This window comes from Choloepus didactylus, chromosome 9 (genome assembly GCF_015220235.1).
Source record: "Choloepus didactylus isolate mChoDid1 chromosome 9, mChoDid1.pri, whole genome shotgun sequence".
NCBI lineage: Eukaryota > Metazoa > Chordata > Mammalia > Pilosa > Megalonychidae > Choloepus > Choloepus didactylus.
Genome location: NC_051315.1, coordinates 20,564,004 through 20,583,546, shown reverse-complemented (window position 1 = coordinate 20,583,546; position 19,543 = coordinate 20,564,004). Strand labels below are relative to the sequence as shown.

The 19,543-nt window shown below is 41.6% G+C and overlaps 1 protein-coding gene across 10 annotated transcripts in view; it reads left to right on the top strand.

Annotated features, from left to right (window-relative positions):
- Positions 1 to 19,543, top strand: part of NCKAP5 (NCK associated protein 5) — a 1,340,286-nt gene that overhangs the window by 1,211,800 nt on the left and 108,943 nt on the right. For 9 of the 10 annotated variants that reach the window (XR_005218940.1, XR_005218939.1, XM_037850400.1 and 6 more), the window contains 4 exons: positions 3,211 to 3,399; positions 7,720 to 11,495; positions 12,203 to 12,374; positions 18,910 to 18,988. Coding sequence is in view for 8 of the 10 variants with exons in the window: in XM_037850400.1 (XP_037706328.1) it covers positions 3,211 to 3,399; positions 7,720 to 11,495; positions 12,203 to 12,374; positions 18,910 to 18,988 (4,216 nt within the window). In the remaining 2 variants the exon portion in view is untranslated. The remainder of the gene's footprint in view (positions 1 to 3,210; positions 3,400 to 7,719; positions 11,496 to 12,202; positions 12,375 to 18,909; positions 18,989 to 19,543) is intronic. The other variant, XM_037850406.1, reaches the window with a different exon arrangement.

The following is a 19,543-nucleotide window of genomic DNA, read 5'->3' as shown; positions in this document are numbered from 1 at the left end:
AAGGTCGCCTCAGTGATCCCCGGAGACCAAGTATACCCACTTTTGGCTCTTTCTCAACACAGCCTTTAGCCACCTATACACCAGGCATCAAATGATGAATAGGCATCAAAAAGTGTAAAACAGAACTCCATAGACAGACTTTGAACTTGTGGTTTAGTTGAAGAGTCAAGAGGCATTTATTAAACAAAGCGTTTAATGATAACACTTAAAAATTACCAAGCAATACCATATACCAAGGGCTGATCATTGGTCCTACATGGTAGGTACTTTTGTTATCCCACTTTCAAATAAAGGAACTGAGGCATGGGGGTTAAGTTACTTGTCCAAGGTCAAAGAGCTAGCAGGTGGCAGAACCATGATGGCAACCAAGAAAATAGGCTTAAATTTCAAGTGCTCAACCACAGAACAGTTATTCACTGGAGTAGGTTATCCTATGTGAGAATCGTGTGCTGGTGAAAGACACTGCAGGGGGAAGGAGCTCACTTTGCAGTCCTGATGTCAGAGTACTGGATCTCTTAATACAATCAAGCATTGATTGTCCAAGGTGGAGAAAACTGGGAAAATTTCCTATTAGAAATGAGTGGCCTCTTCTCTTCTTTGCAAGGAATTGCTCTCCGATCACACACACACATGTGCACACACATGCACACACAGCAGACACACTGCCTCCTGGGTGAACTCAGAACATTCCTTTCATTACCAGAACATTCCTTTCATTACCAACAGCACAGCCCAGGCCAGACTCTGAGATGACACCACACTCAGCCAAATGACCCACAGAAGAGATAGACCTCTCTTATAGCTTTTCCTAGAGGCTTGCTGCTCAAAGCTGGGTCAGGGACCAGCAGCTTAAGGCACCTGGGAGCTTGTTAAAAATAGTCCATCTGAGGCCCCATCTCAGAATTTCTGAATCAGAAGATCCCCAGGTGATTCATGTGCACATTAAAGTGTGAAAAGCCCTGTCTTGGAGGACACCTCCCTGCTTATTCCACGTCTGCCTCCACATGCCATTGACCAGCGTTCCCCGTCTCACTGAAGCACCCTCCATCAAAACTGGGCACCGAAGTTCAAGGCCAAAGGAGAGGCAGCAGTTCCTTCTCCCTGCAGCCTACCTCCTGAGTCCTACTTTCTGTTATCTTCGTCCATCACCTATTCAGGAAGTTCACACCTGGGCCAGAATGTTTATGTGTTTGACAATGCCTGGGGATTTCAGTTGAGTTGTAAATGCAGGTAAAATTTTTCTGGTGCAGTGAGAAGGGACAAGTGGCAAAGACAGAGGGAATCAATCGCATATAAGCTTCTGTACCTCGGAAGAAGGTAGGATATAAACTATGGCGAAAGGCGGGCAGAGGGTGAGAAGGGCCACTGGAGAATCTGAAATGTGGAAAGCCTCACAGGACACAGATGCAATCATCCTCAAGACATTGGGCATGTTGTCAGCACAGAGGATGTCTTAAATAATAACCACCACCCTGCTGACTCAAAGTATGTTCTAAACAGAGAGAATGGGATAGAGAACGTGGAAAACACACAAGTAGAAATGGAACATAATGTGATATTTCTGAAAGTTTGTTCTGGGGCAAATTCCAGATTTAAGCAGCAGTGAAGCTTCAAGGCCAGGTGCTCCTGTTTAGCAGAACCATGTTTTTAGGCCTCTATTGAGATACAACTGTGAACTCCCCTTAAATAAACTACATCCACAATAAACAAGGCCATAAATCAAGAGATATTGCTGAAATTCAGATTTTAGGACAAGTTTCCGCTTTCAACAATATTTAAAACCAAATTTCAAGAGGAAAAATAAAGTATTAAAATTTCTTGGCATTTTTAGATCACTTAAAGGGATTGTTACGAAGCAAAGATGAAGTATCAATAGCAGTATTGAAAATCTACCATTGTTAAGCATTATGGATATTGACTAGAGAGCAAAGTAAACATGCCCTGAGTACTTATGTAAGGACTTCATATTTTACCACAAGTACTCTTGGGTCATCATTACTTCCCCTCCCCGAGCTGGTGTATAGTCTCCATCAGTTGGAATTACACTTGCAGAACAGTGATAAGTACTCAGGTAAGAAAGGCACCCATTAAGTGTCAACAAATTGCATAAGTAGGAGGCTTTGCCATTCTGTGAGTGACACCAAGACTGATGGCTCCCTATCAAAGAGATTCTGAGACAAAGCTTGCTATAGATAAGAGACTGGAATTAGACATTAGAGAGCAATGGAGAGATTCCATTCTCATTGGGATGTGTGGTCAGGATGTGAAGTTAATTTGCCTTGTCCAATTCATGGAGATTCATCCATTACATTAGGAGACTGTAATGTGGCTGTCAGGATGTACTCAGATGTTTACCACTTCACTGTCACCCTTGCCTTATGCAGACCCGCTAGAAATCCTAACAGGCTGACCTTTTGTGTAGGACCCAGATCTATTTGGTGTGAGGTTCTTTACCATTTGGACGGCTGTCTGAAAGTGAAAAGTCCTATGATCTTTTACAAGAGGACCTCATGGTCCTTGAGTCCGGCGTGCCACTATGCATGGCTTCCTGTAAAGTGCACAGTATGCTAGGGGCTTTGAGTCCTGACTTAGGGTGAGGCAGTCAGAGCTGGGAGGGCTGCCCTGCCCTGCAAATGAAGACTTTAAGGCCCATAGAAGTTAAAGGCTTTCTTTGCTTAAGATCTCCTAGCTCATCCAGGACACTAGGCTCCCATCTAGTGTTTGTGCTCTGGAACCTTATAGCCAAAGGTGCTTCATATAGGATTTTACTGTGTTGTCTTCCTTTTGTAGCATTAGAGCCAAGTATTCATGCAATTCTGATTCTTATATGAGTATGACTGGATTAGAAATCTCCATTGTGATATTTTTGCTTAATAATGATGGTAGCTTGTAAAATTGAGCCCCTACTTTAGGCCAGCATTGTACTAAGTGCTTAGCATCTAGAACCTCATTTAACCTTAACAATAACCCTATAATAAGTGGTATTATCATTATTCCCTTTTAAAAAAGAACATGTGGTTCTAAGAAATTACATCACTTCCCCAGAACCACACAGCTAAGAAGACGTAGAGTCAGAATTTGAACCCATTGACTCCACAGCATGTGCTTCTGACCACTAAGCTATGTTTCTATCCTCCTTGGGATGAGGTTGAGTTAGTGTTTACTCTCCCCTAAGCAAAGCCCTTGCTCAGAGGAATCCTGCTTTTTCAGGAACGCCAGCAGAATGCAAAATCAGGAGCCTCTGGTTTGAAATGCTCTGGCTTGGGAGTTGCTGTCCCTGGTCATCTCTGTCCTCGAAACAGTTGCAGTAGCAGTGAACTCTCTCTGTCAAGCACCTGCAGTGAGTACTCCAGCAGCTCCTCCTACACATGGCACGATGGGAAGACCTTCAGGAAAAGGGTAAGGCCTCCTTTCAAGGCACTTCTGTATCAGAGTGAACTTGAAAAAACTCTTCCAGTAGGGCTTGTTTACAGAGGTGGAAGGTGGGGGGAAGAGGTAAGAAGGAAACGACCATTTGCTGAGCATCTACCCATTTGTTCCTCACAAAAACCATCTAGGGAGATGTTATTCTCCACATTGTGTGGAAGAAGAAACTGGCTCAAAAAGGTTAAGTTAATAAACCATAACCAAAAAAGGAATAAGAAAAACAAATAATCTTAAAAAAAGGTTAACTTATGGAATGATGAATTGACTCTAGATGACTACAGCATTTATATCAAACCAGAACATGGAAAGGGCCCTGACCTAATGGAACTGATGACACTTTAGACCAACTCAGATGTTTCCAATGAGCCCGATTTTGTTGCTGGAATGCTCAGAGAGACTGGTTAATCCCCACTGTAGATGAGAGTAAGGAAGACTGCTTACCAAGCCACTCCAGACCAAGCATCCCACAAGAATTCTAAGGGAGTGTTTGATTCTAGAGAATTAAAGGTGGTGGATTATCCCAGGAAAAATAGCCAAATGTTTCAGAAGTATCATTTGCTTTTTGGGAATTTCCTGCTCAAAATTGACATGCATTATATGGGTTTCCTCTACTCAATGATACAGCCTCATAAAACACCAATTAACTATCATTGGAGAGCAACATAATAGAGAAATAAAATACAGTCATAGAAGACAACACCATTTCAGAGAAGGGAGGCATGTCCCTATTAAGACCCTAGGTGTTCCTCTACAAGCTTTTTGAATAACTCCTACTGCTACAGTGACTCCCCTCTGCAAAGTGGGCTTACACAGCTGTGATTCTTTCACTCTTTGAACAAACATCTTTGCCCACTGGTGGAAGCCAAGTATTTGGAATGGCTGTTTTAGCGGTTTTCGAATGTTGAAGAAAAGCCGAGTGCACTAGAATGGAAACTCTGAATTAGAATATTTGGAACTCAGTTTTCTACCATTTATATAAATTTAGTTTGAGATTTCAGAAACATAGAAACCAGAAAAATTCCATAACTCCCAGAAAACATTGGTAGGGGAGTAGCTTTGTCATACCCTGAATAAGAACTCAGAAAACAAAAAGATCTCAAGCTTGAATTTAGCGCTTATTCCCTTGGACTCAGACTTCTAATGGAGCCTGGTACATTATCAAAATAGCTCCATCTGAGGAGTTGTTCACAGCTCTGAATAATAACCGTGAGGGCCCTTGCTCTTAAGCTGAAAGAGGACTAGGGATGTTTCCTTTCTTTGTTAGCATCACTGCCTCTTGGTGATATTCACACAGCTCTGCTCCTGTCACTCCATACCTCTTCTTCATTCCTCCTCATGGTCTTTTTTTGTTTTTGTGCGTGTTATTTTTTCTTTTTCTTTTCTTTTCTTTTGTTTTTTTTTTTTTGGCTGAAGTTCTCCCAATTACAGCAGTCCTTGATATTCTAAGGAAACTTTTCCCCTGAAAGAAGAGAAAGAAGGTTTTTAATACATTTCATGTATACTCAGGTGGTTGTCACGTGGAGATTTAATAGGGTCGTGTTCCAGAAAGGCCAGGAAGTACCAGGTCTGCCTGTCACGACTCATGGTGAAAAGTCCTGATTGTCAGGGACCCAGCAAGCCAGACACAGTCCCATAAAGACATTCCGAATTTATCCTATTTACAGTACAGGTCTTACCATGTGCCAGGTACTTAGTATCAACTTACATAAAAGCCTCATAATATGGATTTGAATATGAAGATGATACTAACATATAATAATTTGGCTAATGGATCTCTTTTCATTTACAAGTATTTTTTATTTTAGCAGTCTTTTGTGTAGAAACAGGAAGGGAGTCTTCATGAAATGCACTAGCCTTGCCCTATGTGGAATAATTTGGGTCTAATTGATGCATAATTACCACCTGCAGCACAGTTTTACAGGTATTGGCTCAATGTATTGTTCCCACCAGTTCTAGTAAGTAGGTTCTCCCACTCCCCCCATTTTACAAATGAGGCAACTGAGGTATTGAGAAGTTTAGTAACTGGCCCAAGATCTCTCAGCCAGTAAATGGCAGTTCTGGGTTCTGGAACCATTCTCTTAAGCATTCTGCTATGCTAGCATTACTGAGTCAGTGTAAAACTTGGAGGATTTGTTCCAGTTGTTTGGGATCAATTTGTCCCCATTAAAACCAAAAGTGTCCTTAATTTTTTAATTTGCAAAACTGTTGTCCAGTCAAGAAATAGAGGAGAACCCTGGGCCTTAAATCCAGACCCACCACTACCATAGTTCCTCTTAACCAGCCACATTGCCCTGTAGAGCCACTCTCTGCCAACTTCCCCAGCCAAGAATGATGCTGCCTGGGATGGGATGGATGGGAGACCACCATCTCTCCTACAGAGAGTTCATGCTTATTTTTTTTTCTTGTTAAGTTTCCAGATTTGTCCAAACTTTTCTTAGGTTGTTAAATACCATGGCCTCCTGTTAAAAAAAAAAAAAAAAAAAAAACCTGATGGGTAAATGGGGCTCCTCTCAGGGGTCTGTGAGCCTGGGCTCTGGGAGCTTTGCAGCTGCCATTTGGGGACTCGCCCAGCAGCGTGGGTAGGCTCTGGAGAGGCAGAAAGGAGGTGGGTGGGCAGGGGCCCAGCCCCTCAGCTATGGGTTGAATAAAGCTGCCTTTTCCCGGCTCTTGTGGACTGCTTTTGCCTGGCTACTCTTCTTTATTGTGAGTGGGACTAGCAGGATCCCAGAAATTCTTAGAAACAGGAAGCCATCAGATCCGTCCATTGAAGTTCTTCACCATTAATCATAGTGCCTTTTTCAAAAGTTACTAGGTCAGCCCCCACATCCTATCAATTTTCCTAAGTGTTTGTTTTTTATTAAATTCTGCATGTCCCATTCAGGAGAGGACTGCAGGGATAATCTATGATCCCTCTTATGATGCTGATAAATATAGAGGGGGTAGCAAGGCAGGCCTGACTGCAGTAGATTTGCATCCTGCTAGGAGGGGAAGCCCTGGAGTCAGACTGCCTGGGTTCAAATCTCTACACAGCCACTTTCAAACTGAGTCAGAGGAACTCTGGCTTCCCATCCAAAGAGCCAGAGAAGCTGGAGAGCAAACTCTTGCTCCAGCTCTTACTTTCTTTGTGATTTTGAACAGATTAATCTCTCTGAACCTCAGTTTCCACCACAGTGAGATGGGAATGATAATGTCTCCCTCACAGGAGAAAATTAAATTAAATCACTCTGTAAGTGACTCCTACACAGTAGATGCTCAGTAAATGTTAGTTCCTTCCTTTTGCCCTTTTGTTTCTTGTTAGTAGTGGGGGAAAATATGAAAGATCTGTATGGAATGCAGGCTTTCGTCTTATGTGACTTCCCTTACACTTCCCTGAAATGAAGGCTGGCATGTGGGGAAGTACAAAGGGCAGAAAATTGACCTGTCTAGGTTAATAGGTTAATAATTGCTACAGGATTCTAATGGCAAATGCTCAGCCGCTTTATGTATTCATATATATATGTCAGTATGCTATGTATAAATGTATGTCTGTGTATATATATATACATATATGCATGTAGAGTAATTCAGAAAATTTTCATAGATGCTTATTGCCTACCAAATAAATTCACAGAATCACAGAATAGAACTATCAAAGATTAGAATGGAAGGTACCATAAAGATAGAGACCAATTTACTTCTCTAGGTTTATCCTTTTCTACCTCCCGTATACACTCTACAGTGAGGCCTTGGTGATTATCAAGATATTCCCTAAGTGAACCTTGAACATAAATTCCCAACTCTAGGTCTTTACCATCCCATTTCTTCTACTTGGAAATCACTTCCCCCACTTTTAATCCCAGGCAAACCTATCCACCTTTCAAGAGCTAGGTGGGTTAAAGACAGAACAGACAACAACAATATACTTTTCCTATTTGTCTTTCCTGATTTTCACAAATAGATGTGTGGTTTCCCTCCTCTGAACTGCTGGATCACCCTCTCCATTTGGACTTCTCATTTGTCCCCTTGACTCCTGGTCATTTATGCCCAAGTTTCTCTCTCCTGCTGGGTTGCATGCTCCTGGAGGGCAGAGTCCTTATCTTCTCCTTTATTACTTCTCTACACTTCTTAGTACAGGACCTGGCAAAGTGGATGTTCACCACATAGTTCATAAACTAATTAATTAGCTAATTAATGCATGTATTTGTGCATGAATACAACTCGTAGAATAAATTAAGTCCCATGATGGACTTTTCCTTTTATTTATTTGTGATCTACACAATTCAGTAGTTTCTGATATCTGCTTTTGTTTTCTAGCCATCAGCACAAAACTGGGATAAGAGGCTGAGTATTGGTTCTTCACTCCCAAGTGGTTTTGCTAGTCCTACAGATGAACTACCTCCAACACGTATAAAGGAAAGTCACATTTTGGAAGGACTAAGAAAGCTACAGAAGCGAAAAGTGTTACTTGAACCTCCCTCAGTGATAACCAAATGGGGTTACAAAGATTGCATGAACTCAAATGAAGGAATATATTCTCCAGGAATTAAGTGCAGCAGCCTCAAGGAGTATCCCCCCTACAAACCAACTGGCCAGGGGAGCCCCTGCAAGGAGTGCCGTAAGGCATTTGTTGATGATACAGATTCACAAGAAGATGCCGAGGACAGCTCTTCTTCCTTAGTATTACTCCAAGCAGCTCCAAACCAGGGCTACAGCCTGCATGGTAGCAAATTACCCCACAGTGCTTCTGACAGTCTCGTTGCCTGGGAGCTCAAAGGAAGACACGTTTCAGAAGGCACTTCCTCAGTTTATCCCAGAGAAAGGCCTGAGAAGCTGACTAGTTGTTCCAGCAACTGTCCCTTGGAGAGGAAGCTATGCATGAGTGTGCAGGTGCCTCGGAGGCAGAGTGAGCGAGAGCAGCCCGGCCAGGGTGGCGCAGATGTCAATCTCCAGCTTTCTGACACTGATGACAATGAGACCCTCGATGAGTTGCACATAGAGAGTAGTGATGAGAAAAGCCCTTCAGACTTGTCTTTGACTGCTGATACTGACATGTCCATGGAGAACCTGGACATCCTCATGGGACTCGGGAAATCACAGGTTGGGACTCCCAATGAGGAGGAAAAACAAGTGCCCATCCACTTAGAGAGTAGGCCAAAGACGTTTAGCTTCATTAAGCAGCAAAGGGTTGTAAAAAGAACTTCTTCCGAAGAATGTATTACTGTTATATTTGATGCAGAAGATGGTGAACCCATTGAATTCAGCTCTCATCAGACTGGAGTTGTCACTGTTACTAGAAATGAAATTTCCATCAATCAGGCCCCTACTGGACCCAAGGCAGAGCATGCTGAACTTTTACCTCAGGGAATTGCTCACTTCCAGCCAGGAGCTGATGCAAGAGACTACACTTTCTTAAAGAGATCCGAAGAAGAAACCAGGAAAAACATTCCAAAAGATATGGTAGATAATGTTCCCATGACACCCGCTGAATCTTTCAGCCCCAGGACAGTAGTAGCAAATACTCAGCGCCAGAAGCTAGCCAGACCAACACACAGTGTGTCATGCCAGAATAATTCCAGGTCTTCAGTGTCGATGGGAATCTATCAAAAGCAAAGTCTGACAAAAATTCCTGCCAGGGGCGTGTCTTCACCTCAGAAATCAAAAATATTGGAGCCCGAAACCTCCTCGGTAGTTCTCTCATCTGGCTCAGGGACACCTGAAAAAGCACCAGCCTTAGCTCCTGGGAAGCTCTCCCGGTTCAAGAGTCCCGAGAGTGCCACATATCTCTTTGATTTACGCCCAGATTCACACATTCCGAAACATCCCACCCACCTTCCTCACAGTTCAAAAATGCCCAGCAGAAGGGATTGGACCCGGTGCTCCAAGAGTCAGAGCCCAGGGTCGCGGTTGCTGGCAAGGCCCCTTGTTGAGCCCAGTGACGCCGGGGAGGCCCCCACAAGGGATAAACGCTGTGACTCAGGGCCAGAGGCAGGGGTCAGGTCACCTTTGCCCCCACCCCCTCCAGGCAGGTCAGTCTCCCTACTAACCAGGCCCACCTATGAATACTCGCCACCTTCTCCATCTGCCAAGCCCGAGACCAGGATCCCCAAGGAGATAGCTACAACGGCGTTCAAATCCTCCCCTCTGAAAGGATCCTCAGCTCCTGTGGTTTCTAATCAGGCTGTGACTGAAGTACATGGGAAGAAACTTTCCATGGCCTTCAGAAGGCCTGTCTTCACTCACCCTCTGCCTGCACCCTCCACAGACACAGTGAATCAGACCAGATACCCTGCTCACCCCCATTCCAGCTCATTTTCCATGATGGCTCCAGGGCCTCCAAAGGTCTCTCCAAAAAGAGGTGTTCCCAAAACCTCTCCTCACCAAACACCTGGGGCCACACAGACAGACACCGGGTTATGGACTCCCAAGTACTCTCCTCTAACCTGTGAGCCACTGGAAATCTTGCCTTCCAAAAGCACATCTCCAGGAAGAAAAGGACAACTGAATGACAGCGTCCCCACATCACCCAAGGCTTCCTTTGTAGGGCTAAATGAGTCACCATCATCTCACATTAACAGTCCCTCATCATCATCACCCCCCAAAAGCCATAGCACCCCACATGGTTGTCAAAATGCTCATGAGAAAAGACTGAAGACTCGCCTTCCAGTGGGACTCAAAGTTCTAAAGTCTCCCCAGTTGCTCAGGAAAAGTTCCACAGTCCCAGGGAAACACGAGAAAGACAGTCTAAATGAAGCCTCTAAAAGTTCTGTGGCTGCGAGCAAGTCGAAGCAAGAGGACTCTGGGACTCCAACAAGCATGGAGACCCCAGGGGATGAAAGAAACGTGAATGTGTCTCCACTGGGTTTCCAAGCAAAAGACAGTTTAGCTGATGGGCTTTGCCTGGAAGTGGTACTGCCAGAGTCCCTTGAACATAGTATCCCTAGGGCTGATGGAAGAGACGGCCAGGAAACCAGACCTGTGAAAAGATCCCTTTCCTCCAGCAAGCCACACCTGAAACCAGCTCTTGGCATGAATGGAGCCAAAGCCCGCAGCCAGAGTTTCAGCAGCCACTCAGGAGATAAGCCTTCCACTCCCCCTATGGAAGGGCCAGGCAAAGTCCGAACTCAGATTATTACCAACACTGCTGACAGACGCAATTCTCTCACCCGGCAGAACTCCTCCACGGAAGGCTTTTCCAACAGGACTCCGTCCACCCCAGTGGTGGAGAGCCTTCCAGATGCCGGGAAGCCCCAGGGGCATCTTCCCTCCAGGCAAGGGTCTCTGGGGAGCACAGGCAGCTCCAGTAGCCAGCACGGGAGCCCCAGCAAGTTGCCTTTGAGGATCCCCCCCAAACCCGAAGGGCTCCTCACCCCTCCTGGAATGGAGGAGCAGCCAGCCTCCGCCCAGGGAGAATGGCCCAGTGTGGCCCTGCCTGAGGAACCAGGTCATGGCCACTGCGGGTGCCCCCTGACCCTAACAGACTGCCCACAAGTCATGCAGAGCCCAGGGAGAACACAGTGTCCAAGCAGTTTTGAAACAGGCAGGACACCCAAGCTAGAAACTTCTGGAAGGCATCCAGAGGCCTCTGTGACCACGACAGGTGCTGTGAGCCCAGAAGCCCCCCTCCCACCCACAATCGAAGAAAAGGTCATGCTGTGCATTCAGGAAAATGTGGAAAAGGGCCAAGTGCAAACAAAGTCCACCTCTGTGGAAGCCAAGCCGAAGCCCGGGCCTTCTCTCGCCAGCTGGTTTGGGTTTCGGAGGAGTAGGCTTCCAGCTCTCAGCAGCAGGAAAATGGACGTCTCCAAAACCAAAGTGGAAAAGAAAGATGCAAAAGGGTTGGGGTTTGGAAACAAACAGGTAAAATTGGAGGAAAAAAGAGAAAGAAAGAAGCCTGAACTACAGTGTGCGATAGAAAACGAGCCTAACCGGGAGCCTGAGGCTACAGATGGCTGTGATGGTGCTTTACAAAGCAAAAATAATCTGAAGACACCACAGGACTTTTACAACCAAATGAAGTGTGAACCGAGAAATAGACCCAGCCCAGTTATGTGTTCATCAAAAGATACTTTTATGACGGAACTTTTGAACAGGTAACTTTTTGGATAAGAGGGTGCTGGTGTAGAGCCAGCCCCTCTCCCTTAAGCAGAGTTTGCTTCTTGCACATTAAATGTCAGAGAAGCATGTTTTTCACACAAGCAGAAATGCATAATAGCAGTCATTTATACATTAGCCAGAATTTAAACGATGAAATAAATTTAACAATAAAATGATAATTTAGTCCATGTTACTTTGTTAACCAAGCCAATGGTCTTTGAAATTAAAGAATTGTAAGTTTTATCAAGGTTGATCGAAATTCAGACTACACTAGGAACCATGAATGTACCCACATGGCATGAAATGGAAGAAAATTACACATACATTCTGAAGTGTGCCGATCTCATTAATTATACCAAGCAAATGTATACTTAGAAACTTTCCAGAGGTGATTTCATTTCTTGCTAATCTGAAGACAGAAATACATTTAGCAGTCACTCTTCAGTGGTTCTTATTTTGCACCCCCCCCCCAGTGATCATGAAAATAAAACAAATTATTATATCACCAAATCTAAATTGATAATATAAATAATCTTAATCTAAATTGAAATATTTGATCAAGACCAGTGAGAAAGCTTATCACTCAAAGATCTAAAGACCAAGAAACCCATGGAGGTTACCTAAACATTAAAGGATTGGGAAAAGTAGAGTGATGGAGGAGAGCAGTTGTCATTTATCAGAGGAATCGTTTTTTTACCTTCAGAGTTGATAAGAAAGCAGCTCAACAGACAGAAAGTGGATCAAATAATGTCTCCTCCAGAAGTATGTTAAAGGGCAGTTCCCAGAGCTCCTGTCTTACCAGCAGCTCCATCAGCACCCAAGGAAGCCACAAGAAAGACATCAAAGCCATTATGGGAATACCGAAAGACTCCCTAGTAAGTGCTCCACCATCCTGGTTATAAATAGCTGTTTTCTGTGATGGGCTGATTGGGTTCGGTCTCCCCTTGGATGTTGAAAATACCTGGGCAAGAGATTATAGGAGAAAGAGAGAGAGAGAAAGCCTGGCAAGAACCGTGGTAGGGAGATGGCAGCTAGATTGCGAATGGCACGGCCCCCCCACTGTAATGCTGCTTTTTCAGCTCTATTTTCAGAACGATGGTCTAATCACCGTGTAGTGCAGGCAGATGATGCTACCGGTGTCATCCTAAAATTATACCCTTGTGCAGGAAGTTAGTTTTGATGATCATTTCCAAAACTCCCAACAACAAAAAAAGGAATGAGCGTGATTATAAAAATAAAAGTACAAAACCTTGGTAAGAGAATATTGGCTATTTCGATGATTTGATTTAAGCGTTATTCACTTTCTTTAATGAAATCTATATGTGCCAATTCATCCTATCCTACATAGAAGGTGTTCAGACTAAGGAATTTTTTCAGGACTTGGCTACCCTTTTATTTCTGAGGCCCAGAACTCAGGTAGTAGATTTCCTAAAAACAAAAAGTAAAAGTCCGTTTTTGTATTTTCCCAGAGTAGGTGAGTTTCACTAAATGATTTTGGTTTTTAAATTACCTTAAATTGCACTTATTCTCCTTATATTCTTTATGTATTTCCATAATTGATTTGGTAATGTTCATTTTTACTTTTAGCGAGTTTTCAAACACTTGAACAACAACCACAAAAAAAACCCACTGATCTTTACAGAATTACTATATCCATATATTTTTGAACCCAAAGATTATAAAAATAGTACATGCTATCATTTCCTGAGGGAAAACTTGAAACATGAAATATTATATATTTTTTCTGGGGTGGTTCAAAATTAGAGGAGATTTTTAAAGTATTGTGATGGGCAATTATTAGTTGTTGATTCTTAGAATTACTTACTGAAGTTGAAGTTTCCTTAGATGAGAGTTTCACAGGCATACTTTCATCTGAGACAAATGCACATTTAAATGTTTTCATTCAAATAGGTCTGGACTCAGAAAAGCTAGAAAGCCAGTTTTGAAACTCTACAAAATCGCATGCCAACCATGTTCTTTGCAAAAGTTTCTTCCTCCCCCCTGCCATTTTTGCTCTTGGCTTCCATATTATCATCTCTTTTTTGAAAATGTAGATGTCCCCTGCATTATAAAGCCACAAATTATAAGCATATCTAAGGCTGCCCTTGTGGTGTCACTGAAAGGAAGAGAAAGGATGAACATGTGGAAATGTGCAATATGCCGGAAATTCAATCCTACTGATCTCAAACTATGATAGCCCGGCAGAGCCTTATCAGAGGCACTCAATTTAACTATGCCGCATTTAATATGGTGCTGACAGCTTAGGGTATATCTTCACTGGACAGAAGTGCTAAAAAAAAAAAAAAAAAAGACCCTGTGTTTGGTTTTTACAATTGCATTTTTACTTTCTTATTACTTCCTAATTGTAAAGTAGTTGACCATGCTTTCCTTCTCTCGTCTGCATGGTCTTCCACAGTATAGGAAAAAGGGTCATTTGGTCCTTTCAGAATATCTGCAAGAAACACTCTTATTATTTTCAGTGAAGTTACAAAAGATTCCCTAACCAGCCCCAAATATCCATAATCAATAGTGATATGCTAATTTTTCTGTTTAGCTGCGAGAAGAAATTAGTCATGCTGGGGAGTTTTTCCTTATGGAGGGATATTATTATCCTGCATAGCTGACTGACTAGTCATTTTTTTTTTTTTTAATGTAAAATGCAGTGTGTTTTTTGGTTTGATCTCCATAATTGTCAATGTGGATTAGGCTAAAATTACTAATTTCAGAAAGTACATTGCAGTAGAATCCTCTGGGACTAATATGAGAAGACCTGTGAAAACCTATTTATTATATATTATCAGCTTATATCGGAAGGATATTAAGATGCAAAACAAGGTGTATTCTAATACCCTGGCACATTGATGTGAATACCCACGAGCCTTTAAAATTTCAGAATTTAAGGTGAATCCCCTCCCCCACTACGGCTCAAGGTAAATTTGCTTAAAGTGTGTTACAAAGGATTTCTCCCCATAGCAGTTATTTTGGATGAAAATAGTAGCTGCATGTAATGCATTATATATCACACTTTTTCCGCTATAAAACCTTGTAACATAATATATCACCATTCCCTATGCTTTAAAAGTTAAGACTATATTTAGTTATGAAGGTCCTAAGACATTTAATTATTTCAATCTATGGTAGTAATCATAGAAAGATTACTTGCATGCATGTAACAAACCCGTGTAAGTAGCAGAGCTCCGCTTAGTTCTCTGGTAACTGCAAATCTTTCGTCAGCATTGCTGGAAACATTCTCAAATATGTGTAAAAGTCCCCATTAATGCTTTGCTGAATTAAATCTTTTTCTCTTTTCAGAGCTTTAATTTAATTAAAGCTTATGTCCCCATTTATGCCATCATTTACAGACCACTTAATTCTAATTTTTGTGTAATTTCAACAAGGGCCATGCTACTTTGTACTTTTATTTCAATTATGTAAAATCATTATATGAGGGGGGGACAGGCATCCTCTAGACAGATTGTACCAGTATCAAGTAAATAAGTCAGAAAGCAGTGCACTCTGTTTGCCACCCATTGTAAGTCCTTCCTTCCTGTGGATTCCTATGATTTTCTGAAATGAGAAATCTCAAAGGAAGACAACTCCAGTCTCCTATTTCACTATCACTGGACAACATAAAATTGTTAAAATTAATGAGACCGTATACTCTCATTGTGCCTTGGAAAGAGCTGGCCATTTTAATACAAGTATTTTAATTTTAAACTATGGGTATTCGCTCCATCCAGTGTTAGTCTAAAAAACAAAATCACATATGCTAATTAAAAAGCATCACATACTGTCCCATAAAAATGATGCTGTGGTGATGAAATAGCATAAAATAGTACAATAATTACACAAATTGTTACCATCTTATTAAGTTCTGCAAAATGTTGTGATTTCAACATCCTTAACTGAACGATCTGTTCTAAATGCTCTTTTGATGCTGATAAGAATGAGACATATTTTGTCTTGTTGCAGAGATTTTTCCTTCCAAGGATTGCTTCTTGTTCATTATGTTCTTTTCCTTTTAAATGAACTTACGCATCAAAATGTTGCTTTCTTGGGCAGCTCTTAATGTTAGGGTGATTCAGAGAAGAAATATGTACAGAATTCCAAATAAAGGTGTCCCCAAATATTGGGTTTGCTTCTCAGATGATGTACATGCATTGGTCAGCAGTGAATTATTTTCTCCCATTTTCTTCCTGGATCTTGGGTAAGCTCATTCTTTCCTACCCTTTCCAGTGGTAGGGATTAGTAGAGTACCATGGATGTGGTAACTGTTAATGATTACCTGTTATAGACTGGTGTTTGGTACAGTTCTGGACTACACCTGCCCAGCCCCAAAAGATGGACAAGAGTTAAAGATGAACCGATAGAGGACACCCAGAGTGCTGACAACCAACTTAAACAGAAGCAACCTGTAGTTATTGCTTATAAGCCACCTGCTACTTCTTACCAAATGTGGCATTACTGACATCGATTTGTGTCTGTTCCTGGTAGAGAGATGGCTGAGAAAATTCTAAATTTCTAACCACCAGTCTTTTCTAGCCAAACCTTCACTTGATTTCTTGGCCACCCTTATTCTTTGCAGTGATTCACCACATGTAGATTGTCCCATTTGTGATTCTCTTTGGCAAATTCTTAATCTTTAGCTGGCTGCCTCGTACCACCCAAGTCGGGTCCCACAGCCTCCCACCAGCCCCTAGTCACTGTGTGATCAAGTGACTATGAAAGACATAATTAGCAAGGGGACTATGCTGCCAAAATAAATTATTCCCCTCGTATCCATAGGCAAATGGATTTTTTAAAAATTACTCACCGATTTGCATTGAAATCTATTTGTATGGATAATTACCGTTGACAATTATGTCATTCCAAGTACTCTCCCATTTTCCATTCCTTCACTGCTGCTTCATCCATCCCCTTCAAAGTCAAAATTCTCCCTTGTTGGCCATCTTCCCCTGGTAGTCTAAGAGAACTGGAAGAACTGGTGTCCTTGCCCACAAGCCCTGTTCCTCTGATAAATTCCCAGATGCTATTAAGCATATATGGCCCTAGAAAGCATATAATACTTGGTAGTTAAGTTCCCCAAAAGGTTAGGGAACAATTAAGGAAGTAGGCATTGCAATTAAACACACACACACACACACATACACACACAAATCTTTTGCTACTCTCAAATAGCAATATAGTTTATGAATGCTTAGAATATTTCTTAGTGTCTGATGGTCAGACAATAAGAAAAATATAATTGTTCTGGGGAAGACTTGGAAAAGATAGTTGTAATAATATGGGCCACTCTGAAAAACTGAATTATTTCAAGGAATCAGGGTCAGGAGTTCCCGCTCTAAAACTGAGATCCTGGGTGACCTTGAGCAGATCACTAACCCTTTCTGAGCCTCTCTTCCTTTATCTGTAAGAAGAGAATATTGTTCTAATTATTTGAATCTTTAGTTGAGAATATTACAGGCCAACAGACATAGTGATTCACCTACATTCCAGCAGGTTAGCAGAGCATCCATTCAAGTTTAAAATGGGTAAATTTAGAACAACCCAAAGGCAATAGTTTTTTTAACATAACAGGTGGGAAAAATGTGGAACATATCACCATTAATAAGTTTCCTTGATGTTTCTGTAAATGAGGATAGAAAATTCCTGATGGATCATTAATGGAAATTAAGGTGTTTGGGGGCAATATCCCTATCCCTTCCTTACTGTGTCTTTGGTATCCCTGTCAACAAACAGATCACTGAGCTAAGTGAACCCTGGAAAGCAAATAGATAAGAAAGTTAGACTTTGTTTATTTATGCTCATAGTGCATTTCCTCTCGGCCATCCATAATGAGCACTACTAGAAACAGGCTAGTTGATGAAGATATCTTCTACCCTTACCCAACTATCTTCCTGTGGAGGTGCTAAAAAACCAAGGAATGCCCCCTGAGGAAAGAAATGGCCTCTGATGTTCAACCTTTAACAGCCTCTCCTGACCAGGGTGTGGGTAGCCAGTTGCACATCCTCTTGGGTTTGCCATCTTCTGGCTACCAGCATGACACTGATTAAGCACCAGTTGCATTCTATCCATAGCCACAAAATGTAAATGATTGGCCTTATTGCATTAAATATGAAAAATAGGAGGTAAAATGTAGAAAGCTGAATCTAGCTGAAGGTCAGTACGCCACCATATGACTTTCTACATGGTGAGCATATGATAATGGTTTCTTGGCATCCAGCCCGAGCCCCTGAGCAAATTCACCAACAACCTCTAAATGTATATGCCTAAGCAGAGCTCCCATTGCATTACACAGTTCACAGGATTATCATTGGATGCCCAGGTGACTGCTGGAATGTATTTTAAGAGCTATGTAGGGTGATTTTGACAAAAATCACAAGCTGTTTTGATATTGAGGGCAAATCTACACAGGTATAGTGGAATGGGTATTTGAGATGACTACAGGACTAACACAGTTCCCAAAATGAAACAGTTTAGAGCACAAATCTGGAATCGGACTTCCTGGGTTTGAATCTGGTTCCGTCACTTGGACAACTGCTTCTCTTCTGTCTTGCTGCAGGGTTCTCATCTCTAAACTGGAGATGACAATAGCACCTACCTCACAGGGTTATTGAGAGGATGATGAGATCGTACACGGGAAGAGCTTGAACAGTGCCTGCCTCATAGTATTTGTGTCAGCTCTTATTGTTTGCAGTGGTGGTGTTATGTCTAATGCCCCTGGCAAGTAGGGGGCCTGGGATTTCATGCCACCTTTGCCACCTTTATGTGTTAACACTAAGGGAACTTGCCAGATTAGATTCTCCCTATGGTTTCATTTGATGCTACATCTTTAAGCACCTGGATATTCCAGCTGAAATCTAAAAGGAATTTGATTTGAAAAAAATCTAGATAAATGTCTCAGTGTTCTAGTTGGCTGACCACCCATCACAGTCACCTCAAGTTTCGTTCTAGGAAGAAAAGAAGAAAGTCATTCTCTTAGAGAGTTATATTCCAGGAAAGGATCAAGAGATCTAAGTATATTTCTTTATTCTTATTAAAATAACTTGTGGTAAATGTCACTGACTCTGGAGAAATTATACCTCCTTATGCTTTAATTTTTTCCTAACAACCCTGTGTTATTGACTTTATTAAGTATTAAAATCCAAAGCCTTTATCTCTAAAATCTTGTGTGGAATGAGGTACCCTATAAATCCTCACTCTCAGAGCTGGGATTATATGTCTGAAAATATGGTTTTATAATTGAAACTTATAATGAAGCCAAGTGATGGAGTGAGGGAAAGAGGAATAAAATATATATGTATATACACACCTAAACCTTTGTTATAGAATATACCATTATTCTGAGGATTGCAAAAGATCTATTTAATAAAAGAAATAAGAGCTTTCAATATTTTCTTATTGCTGCAGATAAAAGAGGCGAATAAGAACTTGCAAGAGGATGAAGAAGATACAATTGCTGATTCCAGATTTCAGAGCCACATCATAGGTAAAAATTCATTTCTTGTTTCTTCTTTAGCCATGTGACATTTTCTACCCAATATCTTCTCTCAGACGAAGTGTTCCTGAAGACCATGTTTTCTGCCTCCGTCTGTAAGAAATTTCCTCTTAATTGCTCACAGGTGGTTGCATTTACCTTCTTAGACATTGACAGCCACCATGTAATAAAGAGGCCAGAGGCAGCATAAAGAAAACATGGGTGCTTTTTAGGCAACACCAAAATACAAAGGTAAAAATATGCAAGCTGATGAGACACAAGAACTTGTCGATATAAAATAAAAATGATACTGAGTGTAAATAATTTCTCTGTGCAGAGAAAATCCACTTTGAATCGATCCAGTTTCTATTATTGTGTCAAGAAGTACCTAGTATAAACACTTACTGTTTAGAAATGTGGGGCAATGATTTTCCTAAATGGAATATTTTTAAAAATCAAATATGTTTCAAACATAGAAGCAAATAGATTAAGTAAATGTATTATACCAAAGTCTTCAACTCATTTTCCTCATCATTTCTATTAAAGCCTTGATTATAGATGGTCCAG